Consider the following 22990-nt stretch of genomic DNA (forward strand, 5'->3'; position numbering starts at 1 on the left):
GGCAAGGTGGCACTCCACAGTGGCACAGACAAGCTGAGACAGCTGTGGCAACCACCAGGCTGTAGGTTTTACATCAGAGTGACCTTCTCCTAGCCTCTGGCTAAAGAACCTTCCTCTGAGGCACGGGGGCAGTAACCCAGGCTGGGGGTTTAACATCAGGGTTTTCCTTCCCCTAGGTGGACCGCCTTAACAGGGCTAATGAGTCCCATCTACCCACTGCTATAACCCAGTCAGCTGGGAGGCTCGTGATGACGGGAGCGCCTAGATCCCGTATAGGTCATGGACCTACCACTGCCATAAGCGGTGCGCTCTCAGCAGCTGTGGGCGGTCTTTAAACCGGCTGGAGGAATCCTTAATCTTGTAATCCCCATAAAATCGTCCCTGAAAGCCATCTGAATTTTCCGAATGGTGTCCACCTGGAGGTCTCTCACAGTTTCTGGAAAAATTTGATGCAGCAAAGCTCCAAATCGTTCAGACATTTATTTGCAATAAAAATCCGACGAGAGGGGTGGACCAGTGCTCACACAAAGCCTGCTCACAGGCGAATGACGCAACCGACAGGCGTGAAAAAACTCACGCATGCGCACGAAGGTTCAAGCTTGGCTGATGCAATCACACGTGATTCAAATCCATATGGTTTTTGAAAAAAATAAAAAGGTCCGATACTTTTCTAACAGACCTCATAAATAATGGTTGCACAGTAGTTTTATAATTGTTGCCCCAAACTTCAGCACAGTAGGTCAGGTAGGGTGAAATCATTGAACAATACAAAGTATGTAGTGCTCTGCAATCAAGAACATGCTTTGCTTTATTTAATACTGCATTGCTGTTTGATACCTTCTTTTGAACATGTTGAATATGAGCTTTCCAATTCATTTTTTCATCAATAATGACACCTAAAAACGTATTTTCTTTGACACGCTCTATGTTTACCCCTTGTATATTTAACAGTATTTGTATGTCTTTTTTATAATTTCCAAATAACATTAATTTAGTTTTTGACTAATTTAATGATAATTTGTTGATATTAAACCATCTCTTTAACTTTATCATTTCAGTTCCTAAATCAGATAATAATTGTTGTAGATTTTCTCCTGAGCAAAACAGGTTTGTATCATCTGCAAAGATAACTGCTTTAAACAGATCTGAAACTTTACATAACTCATTGATGTATAAAATAAATAATTTTGGTCCCAACACAGAACCTTGTGGAAGCCCACAAATGATGTCCAGACATGAAGAACAGTAGTCCCCAAGTTTAACAAACTGCTTCTGGTTTTGTAAGAAACTTTTAATCCAGCTCAGAGCAACCCCTCTGATCCCATACAGTTCCTTCTTTTGAAATAATATATAGTGATCAATTGTGTCAAAAGCCTTTCTTAGGTCAATATATAAACCTAATACTATTTCCCTTTGGTCCACATGTTTATTGATCTCTTCTATTAAATCAAGCAATGCCAGTGCAGTGGACCTTTTCGCTCTAAAACCATATTGACTTTCATCAACCAAGTTGTGTCGTTCTATCAGTCTAAAGTTATAAAGTTTTTCCAATATCTTAGAAAATTGTGACAATAGAGACATAGGCCTGTAGTTAGTAAAAAGATGCTTGCTACCAGATTGAAATAAAGGTATCACTTTTGCTACTTTCATACTGTTAGGAACAATTCCAGTTTGAAATGATTTATTAAAAATATATAATGGTTTTGCGATTTCAGTAATTATTTGCTTTACTAAGGACATATATACTTCATTATGTTCATTATGTTTCCTTTATATGTTGTTTTTATTATTGTTTAGTATTTTTTCAAAGTATGATTTTTTTACAGTTCCGCATAATAGTTGTTATATTTAATCTCTGCCTCTCTTGATTCACTTTTAATGAATTCTCTGTATAGCATATTTTTCTTCTTGCAAACCTTTTGAAGACCTTTTGTTATCCATGGGTTAACTTTATATTTCTTATTCTTATTATGCTGTATAATTGGACAGTTTTTGTTGTATATATTGAGACATATGTTTTCAAATTCGGAATATGCTAAATTCTAATCTTGCTTCTCTTAAATGGGATTCCAATCCTGTAAAAGTAAATCATTTTTTAATGTAGTGATAACTTCTTCAGATTGCAGGCGCTTGCAATATTGTATTTTCTCAGTACATTTTTTTTTATTGAAATCTAGATCAGTTACTATAAAAATTGGTAAATGGTCACTAATGTCATTAATTAATAAGACACTTAATGTGTTGGGAAAGTGTAGTGACACGGACCCACAACAGGGGGCGCAAATGAACGGTCAATAGATGAGCCAAAAAGTAACAATTTAATGTTGTGAATGTGCACAACGAACATACAGACAATCACAGAATATCATAACAGTCAATACACAGAGGTGACGTGTGGGCAGGCTCGAGGATAGAAAACGTCTGTCCTGAGAAGAGCCGGAACCACACGATTTCCGCCGCCCCAGAACCTGGTGAATACTGGAGCCGCCAAGTCCCGAATTCCCAGGTGATCACCATCCCCAACTGTCGGATCTGGTACTGCTGGCGAAGAACAAAGACAGTCAAGTGTGGGTGTGTGTACACCCAGTAACAACAACGGTGGGAATGCCACCTCCACCTCTCACTCAATACTTGCAGCGCGTCCTCAGAGGAAAAAAGAGTGCCGTATTGCACAGCCTCCACAAAAGGACCGGAACTCCTGCAAACACTCACAATAAACAGATTCTCAATATATCCACAAAGGCTGAGGATATTACCTCCTATGAAGTATGATATCTCGGCAACGAGGTGGAGATGACGTCTGGTCTTTATGGAGTGAGATGATGTTGAGTAGATGGGTGACAGCTGTCAAGAGGTAATGAGCGACAGCTGTCACCCCCGGCTGTGTCCATGGCGGCAGCGCCCTCTCGTGCCTGAAGCCCGCACTTCAGGCAGGGCGCCCTCTGGTGGTGGGCCAGCAGTACCTCCTCTTCTGGCGGCCCACACAACAGGACCCCCCCCCTCAACGGGCGCCTCCTGGCGCCCGACCAGGTTTGTCGGGGTGTCGGCGGTAGAAGTCGGCCAGGAGGGCCGGATCCAGGATGAAGCTCCTCTTCACCCAGGAGCATTCTTCGGGTCCATACCCCTCCCAGTCCACCAAGTACTGGAACCCCCGACCCATCCGACGGACGTCCAGGAGCCGGCGCACCGTCCAAGCCGGCTCCCCGTCGATGATCCGAGCAGGAGGCGGCGCCGGTCCGGGAGCACAGAGGGGTGAGGTATGGTGAGGTTTGATGCGGGACACGTGGAAAACCGGATGGATCCGAAGTGAAGCCGGGAGTTGGAGCTTCACTGCGGCAGGACTGAGGACTTTGAGGATCCTGAAGGGGCCAATGTACCTGTCCTGAAGTTTTGGGGAGTCCACCTGGAGGGGGATGTCCTTCGTGGAAAGCCACACCTCCTGCCCGGGCTGGTAAGCAGGGGCCGGGGATCGCCGGCGGTCTGCATGGGTCTTCACCCTCGTCCGGGCCTTCAACAAGGCAGAACGGGCGGAGCGCCACACCCGACGGCACTTCCGCAGGTGGGCCTGGACCGAGGGCACACCGACCTCTCCCTCCACCACGGGAAACAACGGGGGCTGATACCCCAAACACACCTCAAATGGGGAGAGGCCGGTGGCAGAAGACACCTGGCTGTTATGCGCATACTCGATCCAGGCCAGATGGTTACTCCAGGCCGTCGGGTGCGCGGATGTGACGCAGCGGAGGGTCTGTTCCAAGTCCTGGTTGGCCCGCTCTGCCTGTCCTTTCGTCTGTGGATGGTACCCGGACGAGAGGCTCACGGTGGCCCCCAGTTCCCTGCAGAAGCTCCTCCAGACGTGTGAGGAGAACTGGGGACCACGATCAGAGACGATGTCGGAGGGTATCCCATGCAGACAAACGACGTGGTGGACCAGGAGGTCTGCTGTCTCCTGGGCTGTTGGGAGCTTCGGGAGGGCCACGAAGTGGGCCGCCTTGGAGAATCGGTCCACTATCGTGAAGATGGTGGTGTTGCCCTGGGACGGTGGGAGGCCCGTGACGAAATCCAGGCCGATGTGGGACCAGGGGCGATGAGGCACCGGCAGCGGCTGGAGGAGTCCTTGGGCCTTCTTATGTACTGCCTTGCCCCTGGCACAGGTGGTGCAGGCCTGGATATATTCCCGGACGTCGGCCTCCATAGACGCCCACCAGAAGCGCTGCCGGACAACTGCCACGGTCCTTCGCACCCCTGGATGACAGGAGAGCTTGGAACCGTGACAGAAGTCCAAGACTGCAGCTCTGGCCTCTGGTGGGACGTACTGACGGTCCTTCGGACCGGTTCCAGGGTCCGGGCTCCGTGCCAGGGCCTCCCGGACGGTCTTCTCCACGTCCCAGGTGAGGGTGGCCACGATAGTGGACTCCGGAATGATGGGCTCCGGTGGATCCGACAGCTCTGTTTTGACTTCGTCTTCGTGTACCCAGGACAAGGCATCCGATCTCTGGTTCTTGGTCCCGGGGCGATAGGTGATCCGGAAGTCGAAACGCCCGAAGAACAGTGACCAGCAGGCTTGCCTGGGGTTCAGCCACTTGGCGGTCCTGATATACTCCAGGTTCCGATGGTCAGTGAAAACCGTGAATGGCACAGACGCTCCCTCCAACAGGTGTCTCCACTCCTCAAGAGCCTCTTTCACCGCAAGGAGTTCTCGATTGCCGACGTCATAGTTCCGTTCAGCCGGGGTCAACCTGCGGGAAAAGTAGGCACACGGGTGAAGAACCTTATCGGTCTCTCCGCTCTGGGACAGCACGGCTCCTATCCCTGAGTCAGAGGCGTCCACTTCAACCATGAACTGGCGGCTAGGGTCGGGCTGCACCAAAACTGGCGCAGTAGAGAACCGTCGTTTCAACTCCTTGAACGCGGCTTCGCACCAATCCGACCAGGTGAAGGGGACTTTTGGAGAGGTCAGGGCGGTCAGGGGGCTAACTACCTGACTGTAGCCCTTAATGAACCTCCTATAGAAATGAGCAAAGCCGAGGAACTGTTGCAGCTTCCTACGGCTTGTTGGTTGGGGCCAATCTCTCACCGCCGCAACCTTGGCCGGATCAGGGGCGGCGGAGTTGGAGGAGATTATAAACCCCAGGAAGGACAAAGACGCGCGGTGAAACTCGCACTTCTCGCCCTTCACAAACAGTCGGATCTCTAACAACCGCTGCAGGACCTGACGTACATGCTGGACATGGGTCTCAGGATCCAGAGAAAAGATGAGAATATCGTCCAGATATACGAAGACGAATCGGTGCAGGAAGTCCCGCAAGACGTCGTTAACCAAGGCTTGGAATGTCGCGGGGGCGTTGGTGAGGCCGAACGGCATGACCAGGTACTCAAAGTGACCTAACGGGGTGTTAAATGCCGTCTTCCATTCGTCTCCCTTCCGGATCCGAACCAGGTGATACGCATTCCTAAGATCCAGCTTAGTAAAGATTTTGGCTCCATGCAGGGGGGTGAACACGGAATCTAACAATGGCAACGGGTATCGGCTGCGAACCGTAATCTCATTCAGCCCCCTGTAATCAATACATGGACGAAGTCCGCCATCTTTCTTGCCCACAAAAAAGAAACCTGCCCCCATCTGCCCGGCAGCTAATGAGTCCCGGATGTAGGTCTCCATTGATTCGCGCTCAGGTCGTGAGAGGTTGTACAGCCTGCTGGACGGGAACTCAGCGCCTGGAACCAAATCAATGGCACAATCGTACGGACGGTGCGGGGGAAGGGTGAGTGCCAGATCCTTGCTGAAGACGTCAGCAAGATCGTGGTACTCAACCGGCACTGCCGTCAGATTGGGAGGGACTTTGACCTCCTCCTTAGCCTGTGAACCGGGAGGAACCGAGGATCCTAAACACCCCCGATGGCAGGTTTCGCTCCACTGAACCACCACCCCAGACGGCCAATCAATCCGGGGATTGTGCTTCAACATCCATGGGATGCCCAAAATCACGCGGGAGGTAGAAGGAGTCACAAAAAACTCAATCTCCTCCCGATGGTTTCCAGACACTACCAGAGTTACTGGTTGTGTCTTGTGTGTGAGTAAAGGGAGGAGGGTGCCATCTAGTGCCCGCACCTGCAATAGCGAAGGAAGCGCCACCAGAGGGAGCCCTACCTCCCTTGCCCATCTGCTGTCTAGCAGATTCCCTTCTGACCCCGTGTCCACCAGTGCTCGGGCTTGAAGGGTTAAATCCCCGCTCAGGATTGTGACTGGGAGTTGTGTGGCAATTTGTGTGTGTCTCACTTGAATGGTTTGACCCCTCCTTAGCCCAGTCTCTAAGGGCGGTTGTTGTCGTTTTGGCCGTTTGGGGCAGTTTCTCTGTGTGTGCTCAGTTGAGCTGCAGAGAAAACACTCTCCACGGATCAGCCTCCCCATTTTGGCCCTGTGCGTTTCCCTAACAACGTCAGCAGGGGGAGCTGTTGCCCCACAAAGCGCTGCGGCTGTGGAGCGCCTTATCGAACCCGGAAGGGAGAGGGGCGGCGCATATCTGGTCACGTCCTTCGCCTCGCTTCCGACGGCGTTCCTCCAACCGATTGTCTAACCGTATAACGACATCGATAAGCCCATCTAAATCCCGCGGTTCCTCCTTAGCTACCAGCTGCTCCTTCAGAACCAACGACAGTCCGTTTACAAAGGCGGCGCGGAGCGCAATGTTATTCCAGCCGGACCTCGCAGCCGCGATGCGGAAGTTGACTGCATAAGCGGCTGCGCTCTCGTGTCCCTGTCTCATTGACAGCAGCACGGTTGAAGCGGTCTCTCCTCTGTTAGGGTGATCAAACACTGTTCTGAACTCCCCCACAAACCCAGTGTATGCTGATAACAACCGTGAGTTCTGTTCCCAGAGCGCCGTAGCCCAGGCGCGTGCTTTACCCCGAAGCAGAGCAATCACATAAGCTATTTTACTAGCATCTGACGCGTACATGACGGGACGTTGTGCGAAGACGAGCGAACACTGCATAAGAAAGTCCGCGCACGTCTCCACACAACCTCCGTACGGCTCAGGAGGGCTTATGTATGCTTCAGGGGATGGTGGGAGGGGTTGTTGAACCACCACTGGAACGTTCATATTCTGCACAGGGTCGGCAGGAGGACGAGCTGCAGCAGCGCCCTGAGCGCTCGCCGCCATCTGTGCAGAGAGAGCCTCCACCCTGCGGTTCAGGAGGATGTTTTGCTCAGTCATTTGATCCAACCGAGCCGTAAAGGCGGTGAGAATGTGCTGCAGCTCACCAATCACGTCTCCTGCAGACGCCTGCGCTCCCTGCTCTCCCATTGGTCGTTCAACAGCCGGGTGACGCCCCTCGGAGTCCATGACGCTGGCCGAGATATCCTGTTGGGAAAGTGTAGTGACACGGACCCACAACAGGGGGCGCAAATGAACGGTCAATAGATGAGCCAAAAAGTAACAATTTAATGTTGTGAATGTGCACAACGAACATACAGACAATCACAGAATATCATAACAGTCAATACACAGAGGTGACGTGTGGGCAGGCTCGAGGATAGAAGACGTCTGTCCTGAGAAGAGCCGGAACCACACGATTTCCGCCGCCCCAGAACCTGGTGAATACTGGAGCCGCCAAGTCCCGAATTCCCAGGTGATCACCGTCCCCGACTGTCGGATCTGGTACTGCTGGCGAAGAACAAAGACAGTCAAGTGTGGGTGTGTGTACACCCAGTAACAACAACGGTGGGAATGCCACCTCCACCTCTCACTCAATACTTGCAGCGCGTCCTCAGAGGAAAAAAGAGTGCCGTATTGCACAGCCTCCACAAAAGGACCGGAACTCCTGCAAACACTCACAATAAACAGATTCTCAATATATCCACAAAGGCTGAGGATATTACCTCCTATGAAGTATGATATCTCGGCAACGAGGTGGAGATGACGTCTGGTCTTTATGGAGTGAGATGATGTTGAGTAGATGGGTGACAGCTGTCAAGAGGTAATGAGCGACAGCTGTCACCCCCGGCTGTGTCCATGGCGGCAGCGCCCTCTCGTGCCTGAAGCCCGCACTTCAGGCAGGGCGCCCTCTGGTGGTGGGCCAGCAGTACCTCCTCTTCTGGCGGCCCACACAACATAATGTTTTGGTATCTATCATTTGTAAGTATATTATCAGTGAGAGTAGCTGAATGTGAAGTGATTCTTGAAGGCCTAGTAATTTTTGGATATAGATTTAAACTGTACATAGTATTAATGAAATCCTCTGTCACTTTATGCTGATGCGGGTTTAAGAGATCAATGTTTATATCTCCACAGACAAATACTCGCTTATTACACATCTGTGAAAAAAACTTCTCTGTCCAATTTTGAAACTCTTCAATTTTAGATCCCCGGAGCTTTATATTTGCAGGTAATAATTATGTTTTTACCTTTTTCCATACATATTTCAATTGTGATGGATTCTAAAAGATTTTCCACAGCCACTGTCATTTGATCTTTAGTTTTGTAGTTAAGCCTTTTGTCAACAAACACTCCTCCTTCTCTGTTTTGTCTATTCAGATGATTGAATGCATAACCCTCCAACTCATAGTTTGTGTCATCACCCTCTGCAAGCCAAGTTTCCGTTATAGCAATTGTACTGAATGGTTGACAAAATTGTTTTAAATAGTCTTTGATACTCCCAAAATTTTTGTACAGACTCCTACTATTAAAGTGGATTATTGACAATTTCCCATCACTTGAAATGCAGTTATTGTATTGTTCCTCTGTATAATGCTGACAGTTACTATTTGTGAAGGAACAGAAATGATTGTCCAGATCTATCTCATATTCCAGATCCTGTATATGATGCTCAGTGTACTGAAAAGGTTATAATTCCAGACTCTCATAACCATGGATCATCTCGATTATACTATTACTGTTCAGAAGCACCGATGAATGGTCTGTATGTTTATCAGACATTATGAAAGTTGGTTGCCTTCACTTACTGTGTTTTATTCATATTTTGCCAATTCCTCCATGCTTCTGATCAGCAACACTTTAGCTTCTTCTGGGAACCCGTTCAATTTGATGAATACTTTACAGTTTGTAGTCCATGTTTTTTGAATTTTTTGTTGTTTTCTCAAGTATCTTGCCTCCCTTGCTATATCTGTGCTGTATTTAGTGAGATGCTCATTTAAGTAAACATTGGATCCTTTAAGTTTATATCCTTGTTGAGCAGAGTTGTTTTGTCTTTCCTGTTGACAAACCTCATGATGAATGTAGGGTCCTACCAAATAATAAGCCATGGATAATGAGCCACACATGGGTGTCAGTGATTATTCGAAGAATGACCCACGTTTTCATCAATCACTTATCCGCTACTAAGGTGCCTCTCTGTGCCCCGCATGCGCCACGTAGCAGCCTCTAGTGAGTCACGAACGACCTGTCGTTAGAGCCTCGAATGGCTCACATCAGCTACACCAAGCCATGTACTGTCCTGATAGCGCAATGATAACTCAACCTGGTCCCTTTAAAGTGTGGGGTTTCAATTCACAGCAGCATTTAAAGATGTCACATTTTTTAAATGCAGTCCAAAAATAGACACTCCATTACAGTGCCGCAGTTGTGTGCTGTGCGCCAGGCTGCTGTCCACCTGTAAGCACCAGACCAGCTGGAACTGAACCAAGGGTTCCTGGACAGCTGCCTCTGTGCTCCTCACTGGCTCCGCGGCTTGCTGGCTTTATTTCTTCTGCGGCTTTAAACACACACAGTGATCCCACTTTTAACTTTGTGTTCATCCATTTATTTCTGCAACTTTGCTCTTTTGCACATTCCACATTCCTGGAGATCCGCCTCTGTGCTCCTTCTCACTGGCTGATGGCAACCTCCTTTGAGCTGTGGTCCCGGCTGGGCCTCCGGCGAGCTGCGGGCTGTTGGCATCCACTGACATGCCACGGTTCTGGCTGGGGCCTTCAACGGGATGTGGACTCCGATCGAGGCTGCGGGCTGTAACAAACGGTACGGCCGTCTGCACAGACGCCGTCCATCCGCTCGCTCTGCTGCTCACTCGCTCGCTCGCTTCTTTTAATCAATTGGTTAAAATTGATTAAAAGAAACATTTATATGTTAACAAAAGATGTCATTAAAATGATCTTTTTCATATTTTCCTGGGATTCTGAAAAGTTTTGAGATGTGTTCTGCAAAAAAAACTGCAAAGCTGCAGTAATATCAGTTGACAAATAAAATAATGACATGAATTATAAATTCAAGTCAAACTGTATATTTGATAATTCGTTCGTTTTAGTTGAAGTATTCCACCTCTAAACTGTGTTGTCATCATCTGTGAGCAAATGACACTGATTCATTCCAAATGTCATCAAAGAAAGAAAGAAAGGAAAGGAGCAAAATCAACAAAGACAAAATGTGTTGTGTCTTGTGTTTCCTGGGCAGAGATCCGTGAGGCATTCCGTGTTTTGGATCGTGACGGGAATGGTTTCATCTCCAAACAGGAGCTTGGCATGGCCATGCGCTCGCTGGGTTACATGCCCAGTGAAGTGGAGCTGGCCATCATCATGCAGAGACTGGACATGGACGGTGAGACACTACACTCTGACACACATCAACATCAGCGTGACACCAACATGTGCCTGAAAAGAATTCCCATCCATGTGCCAAAAACTGCAACCACCTGAATATGTCTGCATTTACATGGTAAAGACCCAAATGTGCAGTTTCATGCCTTTTTCAGTCGCTCGCAGCTAAATAACATTCTGAGTTATGGCTTTCTTTAAAAATGTTCCTCCCAAAGTGTTTGTGAAGTGTCTGAAAAGCGGCAGGTGTTAAATTGCCCAAAACAAATCCCCCTGAAGACAATAAAGAGAGAAGGTGTGTACAGTTCTGCTGGTTATTTCACCGAGGACCGTCGATCCTTCTAAGCACCTCCTGAGTCACAAACAGCCCAGTCAATCCTTGAGACGCTTATATGTGAGGCTTCCTGATTTTACAGCTCCCCGTAAATATCAAAGGTCAAAGCTAAAAGCCACCCCCACCCTCCCGCTCCCCATCACCTGCGTGAGCAGTGTGAGCGTCACAGAGCTCTGCGGTCCTCTGTTCTGAGAGGAGATGTTATCTTTTTAAACCTCTTCAACCTGTGACCAGGTACTCAAAGTGACCTAACGGGGTGTTAAATGCCGTTTTCCACTCGTCTCCCTCCCGGATCCGAACCAGGTGATAAGCATTCCTAAGATCCAATTTTGTGAAAATTTGGGCTCCATGCAGGGGCGTGAACACTGAATCCAACAGAGGTAACGGGTATTGGTTGCGAACAGTGATCTCATTCAGCCCTCTAATCAATGCATGGACGGAGTCCGCCGTCCTTCTTGCCCACAAAAAAGAAACCAGCACCCATCGGGGAGGTGGAGTTCCGGATCATCCCGGCAGCTAACGGGTCCCGGATGTAGGTCTCCATTGATTCGCGTTCCGGACGTGAGAGGTTGTACAGCCTGCTGGACGGGTACTCAGCGCCCGGTATCAAATCAATGGCACAATCGTATGGACGGTGCGGGGGCAGCGTGAGTGCCAGATCCTTGCTGAAGACGTCAGCAAGGTCGTGGTACTCAGCTGGCACCGCCGCCAGATTGGGGGGGGACTAAAACCTCCTCCTTAGCTGTCACACCGGGTGGAACCGAGGATCCTAAACACTCCCAGTGGCAGGTTTCGCTCCACTGAACCACAACCCCAGACGGCCAATCAATCCGGGGATTGTGTTTTAACACCCATGGAAAACCCAAAATTATTCGGGAGGTAGAAGGTGTTACATAAAACACAATCTCCTCCCTGTGATTCCCAGACACCACCAATGTCACTGGATGTGTCTGGTGTGTGATTAGTGGAAGAAGGGTGCCATCTAGCGCCCGCACCGACAATGGTGACGGTAAGGCCACTAGAGGGAGCCCAACCTCCTTTGCCCATCTGCTATCCAGCAGATTCCCCTCCGACCCCGTGATCGTGACTGGGATTCATGCAGATCGTCGGGGTTTCCCCATGTGGGTGTTGTGACCCACCCTTAGCCCAGTCTCTAAGGACGAGTGCTGCTGTTTTGACCGTTTGGGGCATTCTCTCTGTGTGTGCTCGGTAGAGCTGCAGAGAAAACAATCTCCACGGATCAGCCTCCTTTGTCTCTGATCTGATCGTTTTTTGGCCCTGCTCGTTTCCATAGCAACGTCAGCAGGGGGAGCTGTTGTCACGTGGAGAGCCCTGGCAGTGGAGCGTGGGGAAGTCGGCTTCCTTTCGGACCCGGGAGGAAGAGGGACGGCTTGTGCCTGACCACGCCCTTCGTCTCGCTCCCGTCGGTGTTCCGTTAATCGGTTGTCTACCCGTATAACCAAGTCGATAAGCCCATCTAAATCCCGCGGCTTGTCCTTCACCACCAGGTGCTCCTGAAGGACCAGAGACAGTCCGTTTACAAAGGCGGCACGGAGCGCAACAGCATTCCAGCCGGCTCGCGCTGCCGCGATGCGGAAGTCGACTGCATACTTCGCTGCGCTCCGACGACCCTGCCGTATCGACAGCAGCACACTTGAAGCGGTCTCGCCTCTATGAGGGTGGTCGAACACCTGTCGGAACTCCCTTACAAACTCAGTATAAACCGTTAGCAGCCGTGAATTCTGCTCCCAAAGCGCCATAGCCCAGGCGCGTGCCTCTCCTCAAAGCAAATTGATCACATAAGCCACCCGGCTGGCGTCTGACGCGTACATGACGGGACGCTGTGAAAAGACGAGCGAGCACTGCATCAAGAAGTCCGCGCACGTCTCCACACAGCCTCCGTACGGCTCCGGAGGGCTTATGTATGCTTCAGGGGAAGGTGGGGGGGTTCGTTGAACGACCAGCGGAATGTCTGTTTCTGGCACACGGTCAGCAGGAGGAGGTGCTGCAGCAGCGCCCTGAGCACGCGCTTCCACCTGGGCGGTGAGAGCCTCCATCCTACGATTGAGAACACTGCTCTGTTCGGTAACTAAGTCCAACCGAGCGGTAAAGGCGGTTAAGATGTGCTGCAGCTCACCCAACACGCCTCCTGCTGGCACCTGTGCACCTCACTCTTCCATTGGCTGTTCAAGCGATGGTTGACGCCCCTCAGGATCCATGACGCTGGCCGAGAAATCCTGTTGTGAAAGAGTCGTGACACGGACCCACAACAGGGGGCTTAAATGAACGGACAATGGATAAGCCAAAAGTAACAATTTAATGTTGTGAATCACACAACGACGTACAGACAGTAACAATATAGTGACTGTCAATCATACACCAGGTGACGTGTGGGCAGGCTCGATGATAGAAGATGCCTGGCGAGAGAAGAGCCGGATCCACACAGCTTCCACTGCCAACGGAGCTGAAGAACACCGGAGACGCCAAGCCCTGCGCCCCAGGTGGCCGCTGTCTTCAGCAGTCAGACCCGGTACTGCTGGCAGAGAACAGAGACAGTCCTGATGAGTGTGAGGTCGCACACTCAGTAATCCCACAGTCTGTATTCAGTAAGGAGGGAGAACCTCCACCTCCAATCACACACTCGTGCAGCTCCTGTCTAACCACTTATCTGGTTGGGGTGTGAAGCAAAGCCGTCGCTGATCACACCAAACGCCAATCCCACAGATAAGGACACCCCATGGAAAAAGGCTGCAAAGAAGTTCTGATTTCTCGGCGGGGAGGTGGAGTTGCAGTCCGGCCTCTAAGGTGGTGGTGATGATGTGGATGAGTGACAGCTGATGCTGATGACGAATAACAGCTGTCACTCCCAGTTGCTATGACACCCTCTCGTGCTTGAAGCCCGCACTTCAAGCAGGGCGCCATCTGGTGGTGGTGGGCCAGCAGTACCTCCTCTTCAGCGGCCCACACAACACTTTCACCACTTCTACTCCTTGTAACTGCACTATTCCACTGGGCTCCCTCTTATTCACACACATGTACTCAGTCTTGCGCCTACTGACTTTCATTCCCCTGTTCTCCAGAGCTTATCTCCACCCTTCCAGGCTAGATTCAACCTGTTCTCTACTCTCACAGCATATCAATGCCATTTGCAAACATCATAGTCTATGGAGACTCCTGTCTGATCTCTTCTGTCAGCGTGTCCACCTGTCCATCAGCATTGCAAACAAGAAAGGACTCAGAGCTGATCCTTGGTGTAATCTCACCTTGTAATTACTAAATGATCAAATGAACAGCAGGGTGACCATGTGATTAATGCACATGCTTTGAAATCAGAAGGTTCTTAGGTCAAGCCCACTCTCCTCATTCTCCTTGTAATGGGGAGTTATGTCAGGAAGGACATCTGGCATAGAACATGTTCTAAATCACCATGCAGATCCTTATCTGAGAAGCTGAAAGATTAATTATCTAACAATTATGTTTTCAATTCAATTTATTTTCAATTTATTTCCAACCAACCAAAACTTTCTGGAGGTTCCCAGGTCCAGGTCCAAACAATGGGGTGACCGTTCTTTTGCAGTAGCAGGTCCTAAGTTGTGGAATGCATTACCTCCTGAACTGAGGTCCATTAATAGCTTGCCTGTGTTTAAAGCTAAGTTAAAAACATACTTGTTCAGGGCAGCTTTTTGCACAGAATTGCTTTGACACTTTTTTGTCTATTTTTATTCTATTTTGGATGCTCTTATTGCGTTTTATTGTGTTTTTCGTACTGTTCTTTTTATTTTATCTCTAGCTGGTGCTATTGGAAAGCACTTTGGTTCAGTGAAAACTGTTGTAAAGTGCTATAGAAATAAAACTTGATTGATTGATTATTTCACTTCTACAGCACCAAATCACAACAAAGCTGCCTCAGGGCACTTTTCACAAGTAAGGTTTAACCTTACCAATCTCTAGAGCAAGCACACAGGCGACAGTGGTAAGGAAAAACCCTTCTGATGATTTGAGGAAGAAGCCTCTAGCAGATCAGTCTCAAAGGGGTGACCCTCTGTTTGGGCCATGCTACCGACACAATAGACAACACAAATATACAGGAAATTTTGGGAGTCCATGTTTGTGTACAGGACGGGAGACTTGCAGAGGAAGACACCCACTCCCATGTCTGGATGGAGCCGCACCTCAAACAGAGAGGAAAAAAAACAGAATCAGATGGCAGAAAGACAACAAATATAGTATAATTTGTCAGCATTAAGCAACAAGAAAAACAGAAGAAATACTAAGGTGAACACCGACCACTAGCTCTAAGCTTCACTAAGACTTTAGATAAAGTTGAGGCTGCGACCCACTGTTTGCTAATAAAATGAATATAAATGGGTAAAAAAAACATAGTAACATACTATGCCAGTATGCTAGCCATACCAAAGGGAAAATAAGTGCGTCTTAAGTCTGGACTTAAAAATATTGTTACTTGAAAGGTTGAAAGGTTTTATTATCTGATTTATTAGTAAATAGTAACTTATTTTGGCTTCTCCCATTTTTCCACTTGGGGTCACCATAGTAGATTCCATATGGATCTGCATGTCGATTTGACACAATTTTTACGCCGGATGCCCTTCCTTATGCAACTCTGCATTACATGGGCAGCTGTGGTCTTGAGCCAAGAACCTTCTGCTCTGGAAGCAAGTTAACCGCTTGGCCACCACGCTACTTAGTTAATTTACTATTTAAAAATAACCACAAATTCTACCAATGGGTCATTGACAAATTAGGCTTCAAAAAAGGTATTTTTATAAAGTATTTTCAATATAGATGTAAAACATATTTTTGAGTCCAGAAAAATGTGTTTTAACAAATCTCATTTATTGAATAACATTTTTAACTGTTTTAACTCATTTTGAAACAGTATTTTGAACTGCATGACAAAAAAAATGTCAGGTGGCGCATCCAAATATTTATAAAAATCTGTATACATTCCTAATCTTTATTTTAAGATTAAATCTTTTGCAACTATTCCTTAGCATGTGTACACAAGGTAACAGGTTATTATTTTATCATTGTGTTCTTTTTTTTCCAATAATTTACCATTTTAGCATTCTGTATGTCAGGTTTTGAACCAAGTTAACATTTAATTTTGCCTTTAAAGCCAGAAAAATAAAAACACAAATACGCAAATCCAGATATTTAGTATAATAACTACATTCATCACATTAAAAAAAAACATTTAGTCACTTTAACATATAATTTTTTTGTTTAAATTGGTTGCACCACCTGACAAATATTGGTTGTACCACCTGACAACATTTGTTATAATATGAAATATGCTGAACAAAAATCATTTATAATAGTAACATGTTCTAGTCATAGGTCTCCATTTAAGTGTTCTTAAACAGAGATATTTGATGCACAGTTAATTGCACTCTCACATTGTTGGGAGAGTTAGGTTCAACATTGTTCTTGTTGGGAGAGTTAGGTTCAAGTTCTTCTGAGGGTTCATTTGACTTGGGTGTAAAATTCAATAATCCCTCAATGGCTGTTTTTCTGTCCCGGTGCTTTTTTTGATTTTCCCTCCACTGTTGCCTATTTTTTTCTGTTCTTGCTTAGAGAATTGGCCGATAGGGGGTGTTATGACCGGCTCAAAGCCATAACAAAAATGGAGACCATGCCGGAGTAACGTGCATAAAATAAGAATTTATTTAACAAAAAACAAAGATGAGGTGTGAATGTCAGCGTCAGTGGTGAAGGCAGGTGTTTGGATGTATTGTACGTGTATGTGTGCGAAGATGTGTGATATGTGAAATTAAAAAGCAAACTCAAAGGTGCACGTCGAAGGACCCAGAGCCCGGCAGCAGCACGTCAGTACCCGAAGCAGCAGAGAGGGAGGACTAAGCAGAACAGGCGGAGCTTTATAGTGCGTCCTCTGGAAATGAGCACCCTGCAGACAAAGAAGAGGGCAAAACAAACAACCAAATGCCCAGCCCACAAGGCCCAGGGCCATAACACCCCCCCTCTCACAAAAAGGGGACCCATCAGGGACCTTTACAAACCCCATACAAAAAAATTTAACTCATGAAAGGAGTCAAACCACAGAATGTTTGAACAGTGTGCCAATCTAATGTACCTCTAGAAGGTGGACAATGTGTGAACCAAGTCACAACATTGTCGTAGACGTTTGGACCACAGAGTTATCCAGGCACCTAAAACACTAGAAGTTTAGACAAAGATCTCATGGCAAACAGGCACAACAGAGCAGAACACCTGGTCACCACTCTTCACAGGTGTCTGCCAGACAAAGTTGTTCAATGCTCCCGAGACAACGCGTCCGCCACCACATTATCACAGCCTTTAATATGTCGTATTTCAAGGCAATAAGATTGAAGCAATAGGGCCCAACGCATTAAACGTTGGTTGGGAGACTGCAGACTGCTGAGGAAGGTCAGCGGGTTATGATCGGAAAAAACAGTTACCGGACCTCATCCGACATAAACACTAAAATGCTGTAAAGACCAAATCAAAGCAAGTGTTTCTTTTTCAATAACGGAATAGTTCCTCTGATGACGAATGAATTTTCTTGAAAAGAAACAAACTGGTCTATTCACCCCCTCATCATCTGCCTGCAACAACACAGCACCTGCACCAACCGAACTTGACTTCCGGCACGTCTCCAAAAAGCGCAAACTAACCAAATGAGGAAAATGACGTCATGGGCTTCCCCCAACACACGCCAATCAGAACGCACAGATAACTCAGACAAGGCCAAAAGCCGACAAAATACAACAGCTATCAATACGCCCAAGCGCCCAGTCCAACACCATAATCCACAACAGAAACACGGTTTAGACAAAATTACTTAAACTACAACATGTTACTAAACCTAAAAACGGACGAGCCCCCAATTTGTTATGACCGGCTCAAAGCCATAACAAAAATGGAGACCATGCCGGAGTAACGTGCATAAAATAAGAATTTATTTAACAAAAAACAAAGATGAGGTGTGAATGTCAGCGTTATTGGTGAAGGCAGGTGTTTGGATGTATTGTACGTGTATGTGTGCGAAGATGTGTGATATGTGAAATTAAAAAGCAAACTCAAAGGTGCATGTCGAAGGACCCAGAGCCCGGCAGCAGCACGTCAGTACCCGAAGCAGCAGAGAGGGAGGACTAAGCGGAAGAACAGGCGGAGCTTTATAGTGCCTCCTCTGGAAATGAGCACCCTGCAGACAAAGAAGAGGGCAAAACAAACAACCAAATGCCCAGCCCACAAGGCCCAGGGCCTTAACAGGGGCTTCACAATTTTCCCTTCTCTCTTCCTCCTCTGATAGCTATAAAACACAAGACCTAATAAGCTGACAAATTTCCATTTAAGAATGTGGAAGTTGTAATATAATAATAAATGTAAAATGGACTATGTATAGATGCATTACCTCTCTTTTCTTTTTGCAAGATATGCTTCCCTTGCAGCCGGATCATTATTAATATGCGCCCTGTGTCGTGCCGACTTTTCTTTACTTGATAGTGGCATCTAAAATGTACAAATTATAATTTGAAATGTTTTAAAGTGTGTAATATTTTTAAATTTAAAACTACAAAATATTTTATGGTTTCATGGATAATCTTAGAGCTTTGAGTAGCATTATATAGTAACATTCCTTACAGTTGTGCCACCTGATCAGCTGGTTGCACCACCTGACTATTGCAGCTAATCTCAAATAAGCAGGCTTCTGTTTGGATGCCAGCATTAGCTTCTACCAATAGCATGAAGTTCAAACGGACCACTTTTTAAAAAATTAAGAGTTTTATGATAAAATATAATTTCATGAGTTTTACATTGGTTGTACCACCTGACATGAAAAGTGTACCAGCATACGTATGAGTTGAAAGTAGTTATTTTTATTACTATTTGACAGAGATCTACAAAAATTTTAGCTTAGTCCAAACAGTCACTTAGGGTCCTCTGGCTGATGGAATATCCTCTTTACAGCTATTGTCTCTTCATTTCTTAATAAAAGTCATACGTTTATGATTGCGCCACCCTGATATTTAGGAAATATAAATTGTTGGACAAAAGATTTAAAGATTTTTTACAGCTTTAAAAACAAATGATATTAGAAATAAAAACATAATCAAAAAGATTTTAAACACAAAACAATGCCATAGTGTTTCATTTTGACTTTATCATTGTCAAAATAACATTTTTATTAGTTTTCTTAGTCTGCTCTCTTGTTCGGACAGTTGCAACACCTGACATCTTGGAGGTTTGAGAGGCCAAAACATAGAAGAATATTACTATTTGAACTTAATGAAAAACTAATTAAATAAATTGGTTTTATAGATTAAAGTTATAGATGTCATAAATTGATTTATTTATTCATTTTTTTAAATAATAGATTTGGACACAAAAATATGCATGTCATGTCATTGACCCCAATAACATTAAACCTTAATTGCACTCAAAAATTGTGTCAGAAAAGTATTAATTTGATATATTTTTTTATCTCAACATAAAAAAATCTGAACTGCCAAAAATGAAAAAGGCAGCCATGGAAACAATTATGGAAGAAAACCTTTCACACTGCTTTGCCTATTCCTTCTTGAGACACAAAAAAGGCAGAGAATGAAACCGTTACTGATTTTTTTTTTTCATGATTTTCATTGTTGTTTAGTTCTTTTGTCCACAAGATGAAAATGGTGAAAAATATTGATCAGTGTTTCTTAAAGCTAGATAACATCGCCATATGCCTTGTTTTGTCCACAACCTAAAGATATTAAGTTTATTGTCAGAGAGGAGTAAAGAAACCATAAAATATTCACATTTAAGAAACTGAAATCAGAGAATTTGACCAATTAAAAAATAAGACTTAAAATGGGTAATCAATAACAAATATAGTTGATGATTAATTTAATAAACCATTAATAATCAATTGATCAAGTAATTGCTGCTGCACCACTTTCACCATCTACTCCTCACCAAACACATTTGTACCAGGAAAAAAAAAAATCACACTATTAGTTTTCAAAAGTGAATCATTTTCACAAATGTAGCATTTTAATTTCATAAGTAAAGTACAAATGTTTCAACCAACCCTTGTAATTACCAAAACAAACTACTTCTAATGCTAATGTGCCATTGCATCAACAAACACTAATTAAAACATAGAATAGCACTCAACAAGTGTTGCTATTAGCAGTTTCAGTACTATGTAATATATCAAAAGCTGAGTCTTAAAGATGTGCTGTTATGAAGATGTTCAGTTAGTATTAATTCCACGCTGCACTGGCTGTTCATTGTGATCTTCAAGAACAGCACACAGTACTGCATAATACATAATGCCAATAGTTGCACATGGTGCCTTTTGAATTTAAACTGTCAGGTCAGGTTTTAAAAAGAACATCTCATCTGCTCCTGTCTGCAAACACACACAGGGAGAACGCTCACCTTATTTTAAAGGTGAATCGGTGCTGATGATGAATGGTCAGTAGCCACAAAAGCAGACCAATCCATCTGGTTTCATGGTCTCAGAGCACATTTGTTTTCTCTGCAAACAATAAACTCCAGAATAAAATGCATTATTTTGCTGTACTCTGCCAGCCTATCCCGCCTGCTTATCTAATTGTCTGTCACTGCGCTCTGTCTCGCTGCCATTCTGTGTCTACAGGGGACGGCCAGGTGGACTTTGAGGAGTTCATGACAATACTGGGACCCAAACTTCTGTCATCCGATAACAGAGAAGGATTCCTGGGCAACACCATCGACAACATCTTCTGGCAGGTAAAAGACAAAATCGCAGCCTCCCGGCTGACAAAACCTCTGTTTGCCATCACTCAGCCTCCTCATCATTTCTCACCTCTCCCCTTCATGCCTTCCTCTTACTTACTGGGCCTCACCTCTGGCTGTGTATTTCTCAGCACTCAGAGCAAGTCTGCACCCTTTAGCACACACTTGTTTTCTGCAGGGGCTTTGCACAAGCACACACTTGTGCTGAACATACATAATGATAATACACAAAAACACACAGAATCCCCTACCGGCTCCAAAAGTAAAAGTAAACTTTTTGTTTTTCGACTGTGGGCCTTGAAAGAAAGAGACCTGCTGAGAATTAAGCATGCCTCTTAACACATTTGTGAGTCAGAGTGTATATATTTGTGAGTTCTTGTGTGTTTATTATTCACAGTGTAGCAGAGGGTATTACCATAATAAAGCGTCCAGGGATGCACCCCTGTATGTGGGAAAGCAGTTACTTGTATCTGAGCTGTTGCTTTCATGAGCACAAACTGGCCTCCATGGTGGCCATTAGGCATTAAGCAAGTGGTGCTTTTGCATATGTTTGCTTTGTTTATGAAAATTTTTGCATTCTCAACATAAACAATCCACAAAAATAAAAAAATGTGGCTCTGTTAGTGAATGGTGGTGTTGATATGTCGGTGTTTTTGAGAATGAGATTTGAGTGTGAGGATGGCCAGCAGGAAGTTGTTCTGTCTTGTGCATGACAAGGGGATTCAGACTACTGGCTAGGAAGCCACTTTTGGTCCACGAGACCCCCCCCATATGTAAAATTTGTTGTTCTAAGTAGCAAATTTAATTTCTGTAATTTTTTTTTGAGTAATTTCCAGTGTAGGTGAATGTTTTATTTTAGCATAATGGTTTGATTTTATAGCATGTGGTGTTGTGGCACAAGCATATATATATATATATATATATATATATATATATATATATATATATATATATATATATATATATATATATATATATATATATATATATATATATGGAAGCCTTAAGGACAAGTTGGAACATGCCCTGCTGTTAAACAATTTCTCAGATACTCACTCAACTGAAAGCCACCAAAAGCCGCCTGGATTTTACAAATGGTTATCAACATGGAGGTGTTTTTCCTGTGGCGGGCGCACTGCGCCGGCTGCGAGCCGATGCGCCAATCCGTCCGCACGTCTTTCATTAAAAAAACAGTGGAATGTCCAGATAAACTGCTGATCCCGACCTCTTCTGAAAGTTCTCTGTTCTCTCACGACGTCCTGGGTCAACAGAGGCTTAAATTTGGAGGTTTTCAGCTTGAAACAGGATGACGGAGTCGCCTCGGAGCGCTGCGCGATGTCCCGCTCTGTGGGAAGTCCTTACAGCGATAGAAACAATCCAAAATCTCTCATCAGCCGTTAAAATTTTCACCGAAAACCAGCTTAATTTGTCGAGTGGTATCCACTCGGATGTGCCTCACAGTTTTGGAAAAAATTTTGATAAAGCACAGCGCCAGTCTCTCAGCAACTTCTCAGACAATGAAAATCCAACGAGGGGGCTGGACCATTCCTCCCACAAGGCGTGCTCACAGGCGAATGACGTCACCGACAGGCGTGGAAAAACTCACGCATGCGCACGAAGGTTCAAGCTTGGCTGATGTAAAAAGATATGAATCAAATCCATATAGTTTTTTAAAAAATAAAAAGGTAGGATACTTTTCTAATAGACCTCGTATATTTTAGTTTTAACGTAATGCACTAATTTAGAAGGTTTTAGCATTTAGACACACATGCCGCATTGCATTATGGATACATTAGTTTCGTGACGTCAGTGGTTGGCTGGCCAGTATAACACACAGTTACTGAAATGTGTAGTGGGTTTTACAAATAAATCTTAAGTCCTTCATCACTTTTAGCGAATGTGTGGCTGCAGGGGACGGCCAGGTGGCTGCTCAGTAGATGGCAGTGTTCATGGCAGTGTGTGACACATTCACTAAAAGTGCTGAATCAACAATTTCAGTTTTCAAATTGCCTTTTTTTACAAATGAAAAAATTATATTTACAAATTCAGATTTATCTTGATCCAGAATTCGGATCTGGATCACCTCGAAAATTCAGTGGAAATTCACTGTTCCCTGCCCTAATGTCTATCTGTGGTGCAAATTTGGTGAGAATCTGTGAAGTAGTTTTGAAGTAATCATTCAAAGCCTATACAAAGTGGAATCTTGCTCCAGAATCCAGATTCAGATCCAGATTACCTTCAAAGTTTATTGGAGTTTTCCATGGCCTAATATCTCTCTGTGGTGAAAATTTGGTGAGAATCAAAGTTTTGGTGAAAGTCCATGAAGTCTTGTTGACGCAATA

The 22990-nt window shown here is 45.4% G+C and overlaps 1 protein-coding gene across 2 annotated transcripts in view; it reads left to right on the forward strand.

Moving 5' to 3' along the window:
• The window catches only part of LOC117517245 (calcium-binding protein 8-like), a 152344-nt gene that overhangs the window by 52820 nt on the left and 76534 nt on the right, over positions 1–22990 (forward strand). For both annotated transcript variants that reach the window (XM_034178188.1, XM_034178189.1), the window contains 2 exons: positions 10410–10553; positions 20530–20642. In XM_034178188.1, coding sequence (XP_034034079.1) covers positions 10410–10553; positions 20530–20642 — 257 coding nt within the window. The remainder of the gene's footprint in view (positions 1–10409; positions 10554–20529; positions 20643–22990) is intronic.

Source organism: Thalassophryne amazonica, chromosome 9 (genome assembly GCF_902500255.1).
Source record: "Thalassophryne amazonica chromosome 9, fThaAma1.1, whole genome shotgun sequence".
NCBI lineage: Eukaryota > Metazoa > Chordata > Actinopteri > Batrachoidiformes > Batrachoididae > Thalassophryne > Thalassophryne amazonica.